The sequence below is a fragment of the Cryptococcus neoformans genome (genome assembly GCF_000091045.1).
Source record: "Cryptococcus neoformans var. neoformans JEC21 chromosome 2 sequence".
Taxonomy (NCBI): domain Eukaryota; kingdom Fungi; phylum Basidiomycota; class Tremellomycetes; order Tremellales; family Cryptococcaceae; genus Cryptococcus; species Cryptococcus deneoformans.
This window is the reverse complement of record NC_006684.1, coordinates 90001-109207: the sequence shown is the minus strand read 5'-3', so window position 1 is coordinate 109207 and position 19207 is coordinate 90001. Positions and strand designations below refer to the sequence as shown.

At 48.5% G+C, this 19207-nt stretch overlaps 7 protein-coding genes across 7 annotated transcripts in view; 3 read left to right on the top strand and 4 right to left on the bottom strand.

The window, feature by feature from the left end:
• The first annotated feature begins 244 nt into the window (after positions 1 to 244).
• Positions 245 to 2049, top strand: CNB00380 (seryl-tRNA synthetase, putative). Its single transcript, XM_568779.2, has 4 exons — positions 245 to 322; positions 370 to 1417; positions 1484 to 1577; positions 1642 to 2049. The coding sequence occupies exons 1-4, from the start codon at positions 271 to 273 to the stop codon at positions 1966 to 1968; spliced, it is 1521 nt and encodes a 506-aa protein (XP_568779.1). The 5' UTR covers positions 245 to 270; the 3' UTR covers positions 1969 to 2049.
• A 313-nt stretch (positions 2050 to 2362) lies between these two features.
• On the bottom strand, positions 2363 to 4006 carry CNB00370 (fatty acid beta-oxidation-related protein, putative). Its single transcript, XM_568778.2, has 8 exons — positions 3853 to 4006; positions 3776 to 3801; positions 3495 to 3714; positions 3274 to 3411; positions 3116 to 3215; positions 2845 to 3063; positions 2715 to 2788; positions 2363 to 2659 (listed from the first exon to the last, which is right to left on the bottom strand). Exons 1-8 carry the CDS (start codon positions 3883 to 3885, stop codon positions 2591 to 2593), a joined length of 879 nt encoding a protein of 292 aa, XP_568778.1. The 5' UTR covers positions 3886 to 4006; the 3' UTR covers positions 2363 to 2590.
• Positions 4007 to 4314: 308 nt separating this feature from the next.
• On the bottom strand, positions 4315 to 10025 carry CNB00360 (hypothetical protein). Its single transcript, XM_024656432.1, has 10 exons — positions 9481 to 10025; positions 8943 to 9247; positions 7935 to 8885; positions 7753 to 7881; positions 7626 to 7704; positions 6252 to 7574; positions 5993 to 6192; positions 5595 to 5937; positions 5287 to 5532; positions 4315 to 5232 (listed from the first exon to the last, which is right to left on the bottom strand). Exons 3-10 carry the CDS (start codon positions 8876 to 8878, stop codon positions 4696 to 4698), a joined length of 3801 nt encoding a protein of 1266 aa, XP_024512111.1. The 5' UTR covers positions 8879 to 8885; positions 8943 to 9247; positions 9481 to 10025; the 3' UTR covers positions 4315 to 4695.
• A 1989-nt stretch (positions 10026 to 12014) lies between these two features.
• Positions 12015 to 13531, top strand: CNB00345 (hypothetical protein). Its single transcript, XM_024658839.1, has 4 exons — positions 12015 to 12087; positions 12139 to 12491; positions 12560 to 12848; positions 12907 to 13531. The coding sequence occupies exons 3-4, from the start codon at positions 12584 to 12586 to the stop codon at positions 12969 to 12971; spliced, it is 330 nt and encodes a 109-aa protein (XP_024514200.1). The 5' UTR covers positions 12015 to 12087; positions 12139 to 12491; positions 12560 to 12583; the 3' UTR covers positions 12972 to 13531.
• Positions 13532 to 13543: 12 nt separating this feature from the next.
• On the bottom strand, positions 13544 to 16788 carry CNB00340 (conserved hypothetical protein). The gene is made up of 6 exons (XM_024656431.1): positions 16316 to 16788; positions 15863 to 16262; positions 14668 to 15806; positions 14051 to 14611; positions 13700 to 13981; positions 13544 to 13646 (listed from the first exon to the last, which is right to left on the bottom strand). Exons 1-6 carry the CDS (start codon positions 16742 to 16744, stop codon positions 13608 to 13610), a joined length of 2850 nt encoding a protein of 949 aa, XP_024512110.1. The 5' UTR covers positions 16745 to 16788; the 3' UTR covers positions 13544 to 13607.
• A 164-nt stretch (positions 16789 to 16952) lies between these two features.
• On the top strand, positions 16953 to 18387 carry CNB00330 (ATP synthase delta chain, mitochondrial precursor, putative). The gene is made up of 5 exons (XM_024656430.1): positions 16953 to 16974; positions 17037 to 17173; positions 17465 to 17621; positions 18028 to 18116; positions 18200 to 18387. The coding sequence occupies exons 2-5, from the start codon at positions 17039 to 17041 to the stop codon at positions 18323 to 18325; spliced, it is 507 nt and encodes a 168-aa protein (XP_024512109.1). The 5' UTR covers positions 16953 to 16974; positions 17037 to 17038; the 3' UTR covers positions 18326 to 18387.
• A 339-nt stretch (positions 18388 to 18726) lies between these two features.
• Positions 18727 to 19207, bottom strand: part of CNB00320 (hypothetical protein) — a 1287-nt gene continuing 806 nt past the window's right edge. The window contains exon 1 of the mRNA XM_568773.2: positions 18727 to 19207. This exon is cut by the window's right edge and continues 806 nt beyond it. Within this exon, the coding sequence (XP_568773.1) occupies positions 18744 to 19207 (464 nt within the window). The 3' untranslated portion in view covers positions 18727 to 18743.

Sequence of the window (19207 nt, the reverse complement as noted above, 5' to 3'; positions counted from 1 at the left end):
TTGGCTTCCTCTGTACTTTTGGGTCTCCTCCATTTGCGTCTCCCTGTCGAAAACCCCCGCATTTCGTTCAATCCTTGGGTCTTAAGAATTATATTAATAATTGGGATGACGGGCCAGGCTTTAAATAATTTAGATTTGCCTAATTTTTTTTATAGCGGCGATGACCTTTGCATGTCACCACTTTTTCTCGCGAGAACAACAAATCTCGGATTTCTTCACAGATGCGATGCATAACTAACTATACCCGATTTGATACGTTTACTATCAAAGATGTACACTGCAGCAAGGGAAATGTCTCGGACGAAACAAATTGGCATTGCTGGTAAGCGTTCAACACTTTTATTCCCCGAAGCCAGCTCACCCATTCAGCGAGGAGATTCTCCACTTGCCCACCCCTTTTTGCGCCTGTTCTTCCACAGACAACACTCCCCAAACCCCGTTTTGACTATACGAAACTGCTTTCAGACCCATCCTTAACACTACAAAACGCCCAACTACGGGCATTCCCTCTGGTTACCAACCACCTATCCGAACTTTCGTCTCTGCGCGATACTCAGCGAGAGCTTCTTCAGAAGCTCAACGCTACCAGAGCTCGTCAAAAGGAACTCGGTAATTCGATCAAGAAATTAAAAGGTCTCGAAGTCGAAGAAGCGAAGAAGCAAGCTAAAGAGCTTAAATCGTTGATTAAAGAGTTCGAAGTATCGTTATCAACAGCCGAATCATCTCTTCTCGACCTCGCACTTTCGCTCCCCAATTTCTCTCACCCTTCCACCCCTATTGGTCCCGAAGAAAACGCTCGCACACTTGAGACGTTTGGTCCTACGCCCATACCCTCCGACCCAGCAAGGGACCACGTCGCTTTCGCCCAATACTTCTCCCTGCTCGATACTTCAGCTTCTGCCAAAACAACGGGCTCATCATGGCCTTACCTTCGAGGTTCCCTCGCTTTCCTTGAACAAGCACTGATCAGCTATGCATTAAACATTGCTAATAAACATGGATTCACACCAGTTATACCCCCTGATGTGGTCAAGACCGATATCGCCTGGCGATGCGGTTTCCAACCCCGCGACCAAGCGACAAACGCCGCTGCCTCCCAGACGTACCACCTCCAACCCACTTCAAATTCGGCTCAGTCGCTCTGTCTTGCCGGTACTTCCGAAATTCCGTTGGCGGGGATGTTTGCAGATATGATTATACCCGAAGAAAACCTCCCCCAACGGGTTGTCGGTGTCGGTCGGGCCTTCCGAGCTGAAGCGGGTGCAAGAGGCGCAGATACGAGAGGATTGTATAGGGTGCATCAGTTTACGAAAGTTGAGTTGTTTGTGGTGAGCGGGGAGAAGGAGAGCGAATCGATGATGGAGGAGATGAGAGAGGTACAGAAGGAAATTGTGCAAGGTTTGGGGTTGAGCGTGAGGTACATATGTCTCAAGCTTTTTTTATATCAATCCTCAAAAATGGGGTTTTGCTGATTAATTCTTAGGGTGTTGGATATGCCAACGGAAGAGCTGGGAGCTAGCGCGCACAGAAAATATGATATGGAAGCATGGATGCCCGGCCGAGGGAAATGGGGCGAGGTACGATCTTCCGTCCAAAATCGGTTCATAAGGTTCTTTTTTTTTAACTAAAAGTTTACGACAGATCACATCGACATCCAACTGCACGGACTACCAATCTCGTCGTCTATCCATCACTTACCGTCCCCAACCCACATCACCTACCCATGCCATCGACCCTTCCTCAGGACCATTACCGTTTGCCCATACGCTAAATGGTACAGCTGCCGCCATACCCAGATTACTTGTGGCGTTACTAGAGAACGGATTGCAGTACGATAAGACGGGCGAGGGTGATAGTGAGCAGGTGATCTATACGGGATTAGAATTGCCAAAGGCATTACAGAGATTTTATGTAGGAAGCGATGAGATTGGCGGGAGAGGGAGAAAGGGGTTAATCCATTGGGTTTGAAGTTGTTGTAAACTGATCATCACGACGAGTACTTTTCATCAATATAGCATTTAGGTAATCCTAAACATGAATGTCATTTGGGGCATAGATCTAAATATAGATGTGGTTTCACTCTGCGAGGCCAGCATTCCAATAAAGCTCGCGTTAAAAAACAGATACTTGTATTTCTCCTTTTAAACCGCACCTTACAAGAGTCTTCTCATCACTCACTCGCATCAGCTGCCTTATCTATGATATCACAAATAATTGTTTCAGGTGTCTTAACACCAGATGCAGCCTCTCATAAAGGTATCAAGCAATTTATAAAATTCATCACCTGCGGTCGAATTTCTCACATCTGGATGGTTCACGCTCAGGGTAAAAAAAAAAAGTCCAGTTAGAGGCGATGATAGTCGGAAAAACATGCATGATGATACTCTGTCGGATGGGTACCTGTTTTTTTATGTTACTAAAGGTCACAAAAAATTGTCTCAGAGGTAGGCGAATAGGACGATCTGCACATTGAGGGGGGGGGGCACGAGCTAGCACATTTTTGTATAGGTTCATGGGGATATTGTTACAAACACCTTTTATACTAACAATCTAAGCACCCATCGTTTCGCTTTCTGTGTATATTTCTTGCTTAAGCAGTTTTGGACAGGGTGGCGAGCAATCCGGTAGGGCCGGGCTGGGCAGGCTCGCCTTCGGGAGTCTATGCCTTTATTTTAACATTGTCCCAAGTAATAACATGAAAACATAATACTCACAACATAACACTTGTGAAGACCACCATCTACCAAGAAGTCGGTACCGTTAATGAAGGAAGAGTCATCGGAAGCCACTACAACTCTGATCAGCCTTGGGTCATTCCTTGGATAGATGAAGATGACCACATACAGAAGACAACAGCCTTGGCCTGCTCTACAGCCTCACCGAACCTGCCCATGGGTACATGCACCATTCGCCTGTTCAACTTTTCAGGGGTGTTGAGGAAATCCATCAAGAGAGGGGTTCGGATAGGACCGGGACAGAGAGAGTTAAATCGGATACCTTCACGGGCGTGGACCATTGCAAGTTCGCGAGTCATGGCGAGGACAGCACCCTTGGAGGCGGTGTCTGTGTACACTAAATCAGCTCCAACTTATGGAAAAGGAAAGAAGAAGCGTACAAGCAAGTTGAGGGGTGGCAGCACCCAAGATGGCGACGAAGGAAGCGACGTTGATGATAGAACCACCAATGCCGAGGCCCTTGGAAGGATCGGGCTTGTTCTATAGGACTTATGTCAGTATATCTAATCCATGGCTCGAGATTAAAACAGGTGCGCACTTTCTTCATGGCCAAGATACCATACTTGCATCCAAACCAGACACCCTTGACGTTAATATTCTGAGTAAGGTCCCAGACCTTCTCCTCGGTAGTGATGGCATTGTCATCAGCGGGGTGCATGATACCGGCGTTGTTGAACTGATTGTAATTTTTTAAGTCAGACTCCAGTACACAGGCCCGATCACATTTCTGATGGCACTTGTTTAAAAAGGACCACTCACGAGCACATCCAACCTTCCAAACACCTCCACGGCCTTATCGACCATGGCCTTCACCTCCTCCTCCTTGCTCACATCACACTTGATGGCGACAGCACCGCATTCTGGGAAATGAGTGTTGATGAGCTGGGCAGCAGCCTCGACATTGCGGAGGTTGATGTCAGAAATGACGAGTCGGGCGCCCTCAGCGGCAAATTGGAGGGCGGTCTCAAGACCGATACCGCTGTTGTTTCATGAGTAAGGCCGTTCTATCCTGGTTTATTGTCCATATTTGTGGAACGTACGAGCCGGCACCAGTGATGATGGCAACCTAGTATTTGATCAGCTCGATCGTTTATGAAAGCGAGCAAAACAGACTTACCTTGTGTTCGAGTCGGAGTCTGGCAGCGGGCATGTTGATGATTGTGCTGGAAGGCAAAGTTGACGTGAAAGGTGAATGGAAGCGGGCGAATGTTGGAAATGAAATGGAAAATGGATGAATGTCGCTGGATCTATATGGACAACAGACCGGAAGATTCGGTTGCGGGGGAAGTGCAAGTTCTGGCTAAACTCGAGATAAACATATTGGGATTACCCGAGATATCTCGTGCGCCCCATCTCTCATTTTCTTCCGGTACAGTAGAGGCATGTGATCATGACTGGATCATATAAAGATTGCAGATACCATGTCCTGAGTCGAAAGAACGTCGACTACTGTCGTTGCTCGCTCATCGTTAGCCGTCAGGTGGAAATGTCACACAGTGACATAAGCACCATGTCGTATCAAGATCAGATCAAGCAACAAGCTCAGGATGTGTATGCGAAGTATGCTAGATATTGTACGCACTATGCATAAGCTATGTCAAGGACACGCACATCTATCTCTCAGCCAGATGGCAGCAAAAGTAGAGAAATCATTATATATTGAATATTGACCGATAACACCTGACAAGAGAGATCATTACCATGAAAAAGAAAACAAAAACGCAAGAAAGATGAATGGGTATATGGAAAGACCAGTGACTGATGAATGTAAAGCAGAAAGAAAAAAGACAAATAGTAGAAAGACACAAGAGTAGATGACCATGAAACGTGGCGACAGACCTTATTCGATTCCTTGAACCTCTCTCTGCAAGGGATTATTAACTTTTTGACGAACAGAATGCGATATTGCCAAAATGATGTTTCTCTTTCCCTCGCGCCCTCTAACCCATGTCACTGGCATTTATACAATCACCTCCCCATTCCCACCACTTCCTCCGTTGCTCCCTCCGTTGTCGCCTTCCTCATCCAGAGCGGCGAGGTACAATCCAAAATCGAAATCTTGTCCTATGCCTGCTAACGCATCCAAATCACTCCCCGCGTTCGCATCCCCCCCATGGTTATCTTCAAGGCTGTTGTTGCCTCCAGGTCCGCCATTATTGTTTCCCATCCCTTGACGATTGTTGTCGTTTATCCCGCCGAGCGCACCGAGGCCCATGCCCATGGCGAACTCCATGCCCATGCCACCCAAACCCATGCTACCTAAGCCCATGCCAAAGTCCATGTGAGACATGGAAAGGTCGTTGGGAAGAGATATTTGGCCACTGGCAGGTGTTGTAGAAGGCAGCGATAGTGCGCCATTCGCAGGGGTGGAGGTTGATGCTGATGGTGGAGAAGGGGTGAAACCATGGGTGGATGCCGAATTAGGATTAACGTCGGTGACAGTTATTACATTGCCGTTAGGAGATAGATTCAATGATTTAGGTGTGGGGACCTCCCGCTATCCGAACATTAGCGTTAAACATAACCGTTGTTCATTGTTCATCGCACTCACCAGTAATTCCTCCTTGGGCATTTTCGGTGTCCTACTGACTTTTCCCCCTCGTCCAGTCGTCTCCTTCCGTTCTTTCATCTCTCGTGCATCAGTCTCCGCATTTGCACCGCCACCAGAAGCTGGTTTTGGTGTCGTAGTGCGCGGGGGCAACATCTCTTTAGCTTGGTTCCGTTTCTCACGTCTTGTAGGATTGCGTGGTGAAGCCGAAACAGGACGTGGCGGTGCTGTGCCAGGTATGGAACGCATCTACGTCCAAGACTTTCAGTTTCCAAACCTACTGTGTATGTTGAAGTTCACATGAAACTTACGGGATCATTAGTAGCATTAGCCCCGGATGTTACAGGCCCCGCTGCTCCGGCATTTGGGCCTTGCTGTCCCTGGCCCGCTTGTCCTTGCCCGAATTGGGACATCCCAAACGGACTTGACGGCTTGTTTTCCTTCTCTGAGTTCTTCCTTTTGCGCTTCCTTTCTGGCGGCGAGGGCTTGTTTGCAGTAGATGTTGTAGGAGTCGAAGCGGATTGAGATGCCGAAGAAGAGTTATTTGTTGACTGATTCAATGATCCGGGTGTAGGTGCAGCCTTATTTTCCTCCTGAGGCTGCTGCTGTTGAGAAAGCTCATAAGACTGGTTGCGAGTCATAGTACCGTTGGGTCTACATGTCATCTTAGTCAGTTGTTGCGTCACGTAAGTAGACCATGTTTACTCACCTCATGTCTGGATACCCTTGCGGGTGCACAGACTGCTGATGCGGCATCATCGTGTATTGCTGATTCTGATGCAGCTGTCCTGGACCCCCCTGGCCTTGATGTTGCATCTGAGGCGTTTGCTGTTGAGATTGCTGAGCACCCATCATTGCTTTCCGCTGGTTCTCTTGGAGAGTTAGCTTATACGTATGTATCAAGCGTTGCTATCAAGCCATTATTTGCTGTCCTTCTGTTGCGATACTAACAATGGAATGTGGCTCACCTTTTCCTCCTCATCCATTGACTGTGGATCTTTCCCACCCAGCCCCAGACTCTGAGCACTATAGTTCATTACACCATGATTGACATGCCCGAGTCCCAGCCCCTCCCACATCTGACTGTTCACCGCCTGTATGTGCTGTTGTTGAGCCTGGATAGCCTGTTCCCTTTGCTGAGCTGCTTGAGCAGCGGCTTGAGCTTGGGCTTGTTGCTGAGAATGAAGCAGCTGTTGCTGTTGTTGGGCTTGCGCCTGAACTTGGGCTTGGGCATGCATTTCAGCCAGAGATTGCTGGGCACGTTGTTGAGCAGTTTGTACATTGACCGACTGATTTTGAATCATGTGTTGTTGCTGCTGAGTCGGTGTCATGTGCGGATGCTGTGGCTGAGGCATATGTTGAGCATTGGGGTGGTGCGTATGTTGATGCGGATGTTGTGTCTGTCCCGGTTGAGGTTGATGAGGATGTGCTTGATGGCCCTGGGCCGGACTAGGTGCGGTAGTGGGGGTCTGGGAGGGGTCGACGTATCCCTGGGTGTGACCTTGAGTCTGTGGCTGGGGCTGAGGTTGTCCGCGCCTTGTACCCGGTGGAGGTCCGGAAGACGGTATCCGCATCTGACCATTGGCCATAAGACCACTGATAGGTGGCCGCATGGGCTGGCTAGGGGAAGGCATGACACCCGGATGAGGTTGCTGCACCATGTGTGGTGAAGGATTGATGGGGGAATGACTTGAGGTACGCACAACAGCAGGCGGTTGGAGTTCCATTTGAGGTTGGGGTTGATACATGGTGGGCTGAGCTTGCTGATCTTGTCGAGAAGCAGGTCTTCCTATGGCTGCAGGTGAGCTGGTGGGCGCAAACTGGAACCGCTGCTGCTGTTGCTGCTGCATCATTGCATGTTGTTGTTGTTGCTGTTGTTGTTGCTGTTGTTGCTGTTGTTGTTGTTGTTGCTGTTGTTGTTGTTGTTGCTGTTGTTGTTGTTGCTGCTGTTGTTGTTGTTGCTGCTGTTGCGGTTGTCGCTGTTGTTGTTGTTGCTGTTGTTGCTGTTGCTGTTGCTGTTGCTGTTGCTGTTGTTGTTGTTGTTGCTGTTGTAGTTGTTGTTGTTGCTGCTGATGTTGCTGCTGTATTTGCTGCACCTGCTGTTGAACATACTGATTCGCCTGCTGGGGAGACAGACCCATTGCTTGAGCTTGCTGTCGAAGAGCCATGATTTGCTGAGAAGTGAAAGCAGGCTGCGGAGGTTGATTGGCGGCAGTTTGTACGTTTTGCGCGGTGTACGTGACATTGTTAATCATCTGATGTTGTCGAAATGAGCGCATCCTTGTCATGCACTAATTACGATCTTGTCAGACAGGTTCCACCAACGACTTCAAATGACTTGCCTCGGTGTAGTAACTTGGTTGTATGACGGCTTGTACGCCTCTTCCTGCACTGAACAGTTCCAAAAAAATATTCCACCATCTACGCTGAGTCAGAAATGTGAAAGGTGCGCTTCAGACAATAACTAACTCATATAAAACACCTTCCCTAGCGTTGACAGGGATCCCCCCATCATTCAGACCTGCTTCCATGTTGAACTGAGCAGCAGTCCCTGAAAATCCATGCTTTACCAGGTAATCATGTACATAGGCTTTCAAACTGAGATCTACGTTAGCAAAGCCATTACCACGAAGGAGAAAGGGGGAACGTACGCATGATCCGCATCCCATCTCACAGGCCCTTGGTTTGAGTTAGTTGCTCGAGACATTGTCGTACCCGTCGACATCCCTAACCCATATTCTGCTTGCTCCATCTGTTGTGCATGTCCCATTTGTTGAGCCATCCGTTGACCTGGACCTTGTCCTGGTGCGGCCCCAGGCCCTGAACCTTGAGGCTGACCGAGTATTTGCGGAGGCATTTGATGTTGAGGAGTGGGCGTTGAATGCGGTAAATGGGATGGTTGGAGTTGATGTTGATGAGAGATGGGTTGCGGTTGTTGGGATTGTGATTGTTGAGGATTTTGTGGTTGTTGACCAGAGTGTTGTAAAGGGCCGGCCATGGCGTTTTGCATCCACGCTGATCCACCCGCCATATTTTTCGGATGAGCCGGATTGTCTACTTGAACACCTTGTGGCATTCCAGAGACAGCCCTTGCGGAACGGGGAGACATCTGGCTCACATGCATACCAGGCGCTTGTTGAAGAGGATGAGGGTACGCCATGTCGGGTTGAAACTGGTGGTCCATATGTGGTGAAGGGGAAGGATGGTGAGGGGATGGCGGAACGACACGTTGGTTAGCCTGTTGTTGTCCTGATTGAGCAGCTCGGGTTTGAGCCTGAGCCTGAGCCTGAGCCTGAGCTTGCACTTGAGCTTGAGCCTGGATAATTTGCTGTTGCCGTGCCTGTGCTTGCTGGAGAGCATGCTGCTGCTGCTGACTCAATGCAAGAGTATTCATACCAACCGGTCTTACCATTCCATATTGATGAAACTGCTGTGGGTTCTGTGGTAGTTGCTGTTGCGTCTGAGCTTGAACTTGGGCTGCCTGTTGAATCTGTTGTTGCTGCATATGCTGAGACATCATCTGATTTTGTTGTATATGATATGGTGGTTGAGATTGACCGTGAAAACTGGCCTGAGGTGGATGGGGAAGGGCCATAGTATGGCTGTGATTCTGTAAGCGTAAGTCTACACACAGGAAACGAAGTCACCACGACACTCACGATGTGCCCTACGGGAAGGCGGCACTCTTCCTTCGCCTTTTTCTACGGTGTATGTCTGCGTATTTTAACTCTCGCGCTGTTGAAACCCGAGAGATGGCAAATGTAAAGTAGACCGGGATCGATGAAGCTGTAAACAAAAAGGTGATTGCGTAAAAGATAAAGTATTGGTGTGTATGCTCGATGGCGTCCACAAACAAAAACAATGTCAACGGAGGTCTCAGACTGCTGAGCGCTAAAACGAAATCTTGCGTAACAAGTCTTTTAGGGACCACTTGCTAGCTTATCCACTGTTGAAAGCGTGCAATCTGATATGTCGAGTAGATAATGAACGAGTCCAGGGGCAGAGCATAGAACAGCACGCATGCGAGGGATCGCAAAGTGACACCGAAAAAACAGTGGGAATGGCAAGTCGGACGCCAAAGGAAGAGTAAAAGCAGGGTACACCATCAAGTGATGTAGTGGGGATTGACCAGCGAAGTGACGAAGCAAGTTCACAACGTCAGCTCTTGTAATCGCAGATAGCATACTTGACACGCACCAAACAACGCTGCCTTCTCTCAGCCTTCGTATGTTCTCTCCGCTTCCTATCTGTAGGAGTCTCGTCGGCCACCAAACCCTATGCTGGAGACTAAGCTTCAGAGATCGTAATCGAACTCGCGGATAATCGTTGCAATCAGCCGCGAAGATCCGTGCACTCTCTGTGGTCAACCGTAATACGGAATGAGTAAATCGGAAGGGTAACGATTGGTGAAAGCGCTCAAGGTGGTTTCGGGGCGACAAACCACTACTCGTGAAGTGCGGTACAGAGCGGAATGGGAAAGGAGTGCTTGATACTTGAAGGGCGGAGGTTATCGCGAATGTATGATGATATCGGCCGGAAGTGATTATCGGCAAGAGGATGCGTGCTGGGAGCTCTTGCCGGCCTCCTTGCTTCTGTGCAAGTCTACCACTTTTATTTAAGATCGAATAGTGGTGGAAGAGAGTGAATACCGGAAGATGGGTTTTTTCCTGTTGGATGTCCGAAGCCGGAACTGGGCGAAGAAAGGTGGAGACCGCCCCAAACGGCAAGTGCGATTCGATTTTGAGATTTGAGCGGTGGGTGTTTATGCTTCTGCCTTTTGCAGCCTTTCTTTTAATCTGTTTTAACATGCGTCTACTGTATCGTGCTCGATTGCACTTGCATCCTACTAATCTCATATCGACACCATACATATTCATACTGCACGAATAATTACAGAATATGCTACAATTGCTCTGTATATATATATATATATATAATATATCTCCGCAAGCCGCACAATCAGTATACCCCGCTCTTCCTCTGATTCTTTCAGCGGCAGTAAATGTTCCGGCCCTGAAAAGGCATCAATAATTGTTGCGTCGTCGGTATACAGAGGCCAAGTCTATCCAGTCATGATTATATTATTTGCATTGACTGTGAATAACAGTCACTTCGTCTAGTATGTATAAGAAGTCCAATAATGGCTCAGTCTGCCATAATAATAGCAACGATTATTAGCAACAGCTTGAGAATTCATGCTCAACAAAAGATGCGCGGAAGGTAAACCACGTACCGTGCATTAGATCAGGGGAATTCCAGCCAGTTCAGCTGATCGGCAGACATACTCTTTTGCTGATTTGCCGCTTTCGGTAAATTTCAGCTCGAGCTTCTCTTGTCTCATCTTCGAGTCTTCGCGTCAACTTGCATCTTTGCTCAATCCAGACCCATGCAAGGACGCAAGCATGCAACCCGCATTATTCCACCGCTAATATTATGGGCTCAGCTCTCGACTTTTGCTGATCTCGATATGTACGTACATTCCCGAATGATCCCGAGTTTTTCAAAACGGAAGCTAGTGTTGTTGTCACACATGATGTCAACGGCACTCAACCAACAAAATCTACATTTTTTCTCGCATGGATGAGTGTTCTTGGTACGTAGTGGATTGGGTGTATGTGCGTTACCTGCAGTATCTATAAGACGCAGTTATCACTGGACATTTGGCCTTACCAACTTGGGGCGTCTGGTAGGCTGTCGTCGAGTCTCCGACTGTTATACTTACTACTTATGTTGCTTTGCCTTACTGACGTTGCCAACTGTGGACTTCCATCTTTTATCAGGCTCTTGCCTCTTATATCATACCGTCGGTGCATAGCTTGCCGTGGTCTAACCTGAATGTTTCATGGAACGCCGAACAGTTTTCGATGCGAGGCGTTTCGTGCCGCAGAATACGAAAGTCTGTGCGTTGTGCGTTCAACCTGTCATGATACGACCGCTAGGCTTCGGGAATGTGCGAGCAGCAGCGCTCTCGAGCAATTAATGAACTATATGGTGTATGGGTTATTATTCATGACGCATCAAGCACCAGACTATAATCTGCCTCTTTCTATCAAAACCCCCCCCCCGCCTGATGTACCGTAGCAATATCTTTGCAGACCATGAGCTCATAATAACATTCACGAAAGCATTGTAATTTGTAGCGGTTATAAGGGCCCGTCAGCAGCTAATCAATAATGGACGATGAGATGGAAGAAGGAAAAAGGCAACCACCCATTATTCAGTCATATTCAACGTGGCGTTCAGCATTCCGTCAAACATGTACGAGCAGCGGCTTTCTCAATCCGTTCGTTTGAAACCTCAGGCCTCCTCCACATTTTAGACTAGTACCGTCTATGAGCCCCAGGTGCCCCAAATAAGGCACATTTTGCGGCTCTTGTCTCTGCACCTACTCCCCGGCTTCTTCTGATATCTGCATTATTCTTGCTCTTTTCACTCAACCTTCGATTCGTCATCTATCAAAAAACCTGTTGCTGTATATGCATGAACATCAAGAGATGTATACAGGTATGACAATAAGCATTCAAGTCCCAAGTTCGGCGAACCGAAACGTGGCTGGTGTGGGCAATTTTCGAGCAATGACATTGCTGATTTCGGTAAAAGATAAATAGGAAATTTGAAATTGAATACATAAAAGATTTAATTGAATACCCCTTCGTTCATCGAATGGTAAGGATTGGTTTCCCGCGTTGCCATTCCTCCTTGGCCTTTCAAGATCTCATCATCAGAAGATCTACGACTTAGCTTCGGGGTTAGGCATAGGCGATTTTTACAGTTCGCGAAACTCGAGTCATCCGACTGGAAAAGGTACATTTTCTCATGGCTCTTCTTCCTTCATTTGATGACAAGCAAACTTAGGAGAGGTTATGGACGAGCTGAGGATCAACACTCACAACTTTAACTTTTGTTCGTCGAATTTCGATCTCAGGCGCAACAGACGGAAGAGTCTACTTGTAACGCTTGGTGCAAGGGATGACAACAACTCCGATCCCTCACTTATATATGCTTGGCTTAACAAAATGCAGTACGTACCTGTATGTGCCCTCACAAAGTATGAAACCCCATTTTTTGCAACGTATCGTCATGGCTTTCTATCGTCGGGCCTTGCACATTTGACATCTAGCCATTAAGACGTCCCTCGAAGAGAAACCGACTACCTGCTTGAAGATCTCCTCAGTATTCAGTTTGGACGGCATTCGTTTAGCTTATTGGTAAGTTTCGCAAGCAGTCAATTATTCAATTAACAATCTTGGAACTTACTAAGATTAATGCCATGCAGGATTTCTACCCATGGAATATTGCCATGGATTTAATAACTTCTTATTATCGAGCAGGGGGCGGTCTTAGAAGGCGGGCTAAATACCGATGCTGGATACAGCACAGGGCGCAAGAGAACGGCGAGGCGGCTTCAGCATCAAAAGTGTTGACAATACCTTCTATACGAGTCTCCACCGGGATTCAATGTCTGATCGGGAAGCCCGATGTCAGCAAAGGTCGTTGGATAACGCGCCATTGCGGGACATCCTGCATTTTCCAAGAGGTGCTAGTAAATTCGTATCGTCGGACTAGTTAGTACACCAGCTATCCTTTAGCGGACGAAATCCCTGATGAAGGTCGTCGGGGTAGGATATATGATGATGTCTCCATCGGAGAGATTCCACGCTCGCGTTCATAGGGACGTTGCTTCTTGATCCTTCGATGTCGGCTCTCCCTATTGTACCGAAGAACTCGGTAAGCGTTGGATTGTTGTTCATTCACTAATCGGGAACGTGAGCATTTCATGTCGGTGTCCTTCATCGACGCACTAGGTCCTCCTAGTAGACAGATCCCATCGAAGACAGATTCACCCGTACTCAGCTGTTGCAAAAAGAAGATTTTCAACTCGGATCCATCTACCCCTCCGTCTCCGAATACCGACGTAACGTGCATCTGGAAGCGGACTATTATCTGTGTGAGATAGGCTCTCAACATTTTACACTGATCCATCGAAGAGGTTGTGTGGATTATTTTTGTACTGGAGTGAGCAAATTGTCAAAAGTATACGATTCAGACCATAGAGCGTTCTACTACTGGATGATATCGGCCGGATCCGAGGAAAGCGACACGTTCAGTAGCGGACTTGATGCACACCTAAAACAGATTAGATTAGATTAATGGTGTCGGTAATAAAACTACAAGGGGCGAGAGGTGTAAAGTTGTCCAGGCCGAAAAAAGGCTGACGGGAAAGGGTGTATAAGAAACAGACTGCGAACACCTGGCATAACAAGCTCGACGAATGCATACTAAACATCAAAAGTGCGCACAATACATTACATAATATACGAAGCCTAGAACAGTCTCCTGACAGGTTCGATAATGGCTCCAGGCTATAAGAATTGTCAGCTTTTCGAGTGAATCCAATGTCATGAGCCGAACTTGCCTTTTTGACAACCCTGGGCAGAGTGCCTCTCTGGAACCCGCTCCTACTATTCCATTCACTACCCACTGGCACTTCAAAGCTCTTCTCATACTGCTCCTTGCTCGTGTAAGGATAAGGCAAGTCCTTGAGCTGGAATTGGGACGCCTTCCTGTCCTTCTTCTCGGTGATGATAACATTGGAATGGGCAAAGTCCTTTCGGGCAATAGGCTCGATACCGGCCGTCTTGACGAGGAATTTCGGATTGGCTTTGCGCTTCTTTGCACCCTTACCGCCCCATGATCCCTAAAATATTTCTCTTCCGTCAGCCACCTAGAATAGCTTGGTTTTGCTTCGGAAGAATATGAAGCTTACCCATCCAGGGAGTGAGGTATCTTCAACCTTTGGAGCATCCGCCTCAATCTGTCTGGCCTTTTCAGTCGCAAAGTCCTCCACGACATTATCACCCGCAAACGCTTCAGCAACAAGATCACGTTGTTTGAATGCTTTAACGCCGCTGGCAGGAAGCAAGTCTGCAATTTCCTCATCTTCTTCCTGTTCGTCCGCTTGGACCGCCGCAATCGCAGCAATAGAGGTCTTACCCTTAGTCTTACCCTTATTATTTGAGATATCCACTGATTTGGTGGCGATGGGTGCCTCCACATCAATATCAACCCTCTCATCCTCCTCTTCATCCTCTCTTCTCTTGCTTGCCTTCTTGATAGCTTTAACAGCCTTGGTCTCGTCGTTAAGCTGGGATCCAAGTTGGGCGTGACGTTTTCGAGAGGGGCCGGAGGAGTTGGTAGCGGTGAGCCACGGATTGGAGTCTACAGGAGGGGGAGAAGGGGCACGGGTAAAGATGGATTTGGATTTGGATGCGGGGACGGGGTCTTGGACTGAAGGAGCAGGAAGAGCTGGTGATTCGGAAGCGCCGGTCTGTGAAGAGGGGTATCAGTCCTTTGAACTACATGGGCTTGTGCGAGATAACTTACGCCAGGAGTAGGACCGCTAAACTTGAGTCTTCCTTCATTCCCACCAACATTAACAACGGCTGGCTCCTCATCACTCTCGTTACTACTCTCTTCCTCTCTTTCGCCATCCTCACCAAAGAGCTCGATTTGCATACGAGCATCCTTCTCTTGCTCTGCGACTTCTTTCATCCTCCTTTCTTGCGCCTTTTGCATAAACTTCATTTGCATGAGACCCTTTTTGCCTTGAGCTTGTGAGGCCGCACCGGAATCAGAGTTGAGCTGAGCGAGCTGGTCAAACGCCTTGGCCTTGACGGTTTCTTCATCTTCTTCCTCGTCTTCGCTCTCTTCTTCGGAGGATGAACCCTCATCCTTACCCTGAATCTTCCTCAACAGCTTCTCCTTCATATCCAACATTGCTTCCTTTGCCATCCTCTCGTCATCATCAGCTTCACCACCGACCCCCCTTGCCCACCTGCTCTTCGCGCCATGTCTCAAGGTTGCTCGCTCCTTTGCTCGCTCACGCTCAATCTTCTCTCTCTCAATCTGCGCCGCCTCGGGATCAAGCCTCTCGAGGTCCTCCAACGCCATCCCGGGGTTCTCCTTTGCTGCTCGTTTCCTCGCAAGTTTCCTAAATGTCTTGGACTTGATCTTGGCCACGCGCTTAGCTTTGGCTTCAGCGCGGAAAAGAAGTTCACGCTGGTATCGAAGTTCAGCTCGACGAGCTTTAATTTCTTCTTCCGTCATTTCACGAGCTTCCATCTGGAGATCTTCATGCTTCGTGAGCTCGTCCTCTGTCAGGTTGGCCTTTTTTAAGAGTGCTTCGACGGCAGATTCCATTTCATTTTGAGGCTTGAAACCGGCAAGAATCTCGCTGGAAGATTTGACGCCACCGCGGTCCTTTGCTTGGAGAGGGAAGGACAAGTGTTCGGCCTCTTTGACTCGTTTCATCAAGGTAGACCATTTTTGGCCTTCAGTTTTGGTTTGGGCGTAAGCGGCCTCGCGGTCAAGTCGTTCTTGTTGGACGGTAGGAAGAGGAGCAGCAAGAACACCGCCCTTGAGGACTGACTTGGTAGTGGATGGTTTGGAGGGTTTGATAAGAGCAGAGGCGGAAGCGAGAGAGGGGTGGGATGAAATGAGAGCGGAGATATCCAATTTTTGGTCTAACGGCATGGTTTAGCGTTTTATGCAAACAGAGCGGGATATTTGACAAACTTACTGCTCTTCAAAGCTGCGTCATCCTTGATCTCTTGCCTAAACTTGACAGGCAAGACCCGTCTCTTCTTCTGCTCAGCTGAAGAATCGGCGTCGGTCTCTGTAGCTTTGCGTTTCTTGTCGGACGCGGCGAGTTGGTCGACAAAAGCGTCAAGGTCGGCAAGCGTGTCGGGGTCTTCCTCTTCCGCTGAAAGTTCCGACAATCCGTCTTCGTCTTCGTCTTCATCCTCATCCTCATCCTCATCCTCATCCTCGTCATCATCCTCATCCTCATCCTCGTCATCATCATTATCCTCGTCTTCTTCTGCAGACTCAGGAGAGATAGGAACGGTTGAATTATTGGCAATTTCTTTGGGGGCTTCACCGTCGCTTTCATCAAGATTGACAGTCAATGGTTTCGCAGGCTGTAACAACTGTCAGTTTTCCGGCGCCTTGAACCATAAAAAGTCGTACCGACTTTTCTGACTACGTCTTTTGCCTTCTTCTTCCCTTTTCCCTTTTCTAGCTCTTTAAATACATCTCCCCATCTCTCTTCGTCACTTCCATCACTCTCCCATGCTTCGTCAGAGTCCACTTCACTTTCTTCGCTATCCACTTCTTGAGGCCCTTCAGAAGCAATCATCATCGCAACTTTTCGCACCCTCGCCTGCATAGATTCTTCATCGTCTTCACCATCATAATGGCGTCCCTTGGACGACTCCTTGGCCTGTTGGAGTTCTTCGTAACTGAGCGAGTTCTGGAAGGCGGATGTACGGTGGCGTTTGGGGAGAGACGGGAGGTAGGTGTATGCGTTGGCGGGGTCAAGCCTTTTCTTCTTGATCACCTGCTTCTTGGGCTTTTCTTGTGAAACAGTAGATGCCGTGAATGGCTTTGATTGTCTCGCCATTTTGCTTGATATGAGCAGCTAGAAGGAGCTCTGCAATCATGACCGTCTGAATGGTCTCAAAAAGTTGAGCGCCGCGGTGGAGGCGCAAGGCACGCTGCAGATTACATAAACAGAGCTGTCGGGTGCCACACGGGATAATGCCGTATTTCCGCGGGCTTTCGGATGAGGTCTCTTGCGTAGCCATTCAGCAGCGAGAAGACCTTACACCACAGACAACGCTGAAACACAAAGTGAGTTCTCCCCCCCCCTCCCCCGCCCCGGCGGCCGTAGGCTCTGACACACCCTCCTCCAGAAATGTTCGCCTCCCGACTCACCCCTGCTCTCCGTGCCCTCCCCCGACAGGCTTCTGCCCTTCGAATCGCTCGACGTGGGTACGCCGAGGCTGCCACCGACGGCAAGTTGCAGTTGAGTTTGGTCCTCCCCCACCAGGTGCGTTGGTGTGCAAGAAAATAGAGCGGTTTTCCTTTGCTGATGCACGGACAATTCTTTGTCTTCATCGTCGGTTCTGGTCGGTCTTTTGTTGGTCGGTTGGTGTGTTGGCGTTCCCGGTCCACCATTTCATCGCGATCTTTCCCTGCGCTCTTGAAAAAAAAACACTGCTCTATTCGGTTCCAAACGATTTCCCCGCTAATCATCAATACGTCCTTTGCAAAAACTCCAACTCTTCAAATTCGTCATATCCGCGTACATGTACACGTACTCCTGCCCGCCCACCAATAGTCCCTCTACTCTTCTTCCGGTGTCATTCAAGTCAACATCCCCGCCGCTACTGGTGACATGGGTATCCTCGCCAACCACGTTCCCTCCGTCGAGGCTCTCAGGCCTGGTGTGATTGAGGTTATCGAGGAGAACGGACAGCAGGGCAAGAAGTGGTTTGGTGAGTGCACGTTTTAGGGTTTCGCGGTGGTACCGTTGGTTTTGCAAGGATTGCGAGGTTTTGGTGGGTGCATAGGGAAGAGAAAGTACAGCCAGTACATTTTTGGGTTTGCGCGTGATAGGACAAGGCGTAAAGGGAACCAAACAAGTTTTCAGATGCTACGGGAGGGTCAACCAGCATCTCTAACGCGCTATGTTTGCACCAGTGTGCTCATGTCGCGCGTCAAGAGAGGAGAAACCGAACGTTTCCTGGTTACGATCGTCGCAGAGAAATGAGAGGAAAGGAACCCGACAGGAGGAATCCCCATCGCGGTGGCCCAAGCGTCTTAAGCGTCATTTACGCCCACTATCTTCTCGTGTTTCGATCCAAACCGAGGTGCCGAACCACGCGCTAATGCCTTTCTCAGTTTCCGCCGGTTTCGCCACCGTCCACGGCAACAACGCTCTTACCATCAACGCCGTTGAGGCTTACTCCCTTGACAAGTTCTCTCCTGAGGTTCGTTTTCTATTCCCTCTTCCCATCTCCCGCAAAAGCATCAGAAAATCAGAAACTGACGTTCTCCCCTTTGTTTCGTACAGAGCATCAAGTCCGCTCTTGCTGACGCTAACCGAGTCCTCGGCTCAAACGCTCCTGAATCTGAGAAGGCTGAGGCTAGAATCGAGGTTGATGTTTACGAGGGTCTCCAGGCCGCGCTTTCCAAGTAAGCGTAGCTATGTGAGAGAGGAGGCTGTTGGGGGAAGCGTAGCAAAAAATGAATTGAAAATGATCATCCAACGACGACAGCGACGTGTGTTATGCGCGAGATATTGGGTATTGAAGTAGGGGCTACCTTTGCACCTCTATTCTATCTGATGTTTCAGCAATCATTAAGCACCTGCCCTTAGATAAGGAACGGAGACCAACGTCGCGCTATTCGTCTTCAATACGCACCTAATCATTGATTGCAGCCATCTTTTGACTTGTTTCGTCAAAGATAAGGCAATGCAATGAGGCAATACTTGTCGACTAACATTCTGCAGGTCGCTTTGAGGTCGCTTTGATGTCCGCAAAAGTCTCATAAACATCTCTATCATAACATGAGCTCACGTGGCAAGATGCATCATCCACTGAGCAACTTCAATTCTATCGTCTATCTAGCGCTATACATCTACCATAATCATCTCCATGTCTAGAGTAATCATTCTGCAATCTTTCTGCCATTGCCCTCACAGCGTCATATATCGAATCAATCTCGCTGTTTCTGCTTGAAAAGCGTTTTTGGTGGATTTTGTGCCCTTCCGGATCAAAACCGAGATACACATCCGGTCGACAACGTCGTCCCTCTTTCTGGCCATTTTTGAATGATGATGGATCCAAAAGTTCAATCCTAGCTTGCTCTTCGGTGCCAGAACCAGCGCAAAATCGAGAATGACATTCCGGATGATGGAAACGTGTGAGAAAAGTCTCTTCTCCCAACAGACCGATTCCATGTTTAAAATCATTCCTGCCGCTCAACGTCGTGAGTGTCATGGGTACAGCAGTCAGGGGGACGTCCTTGGGGATACCAGTTTCCACTTCTGAGAAAGGATCAAGGTATGCGAAATTGT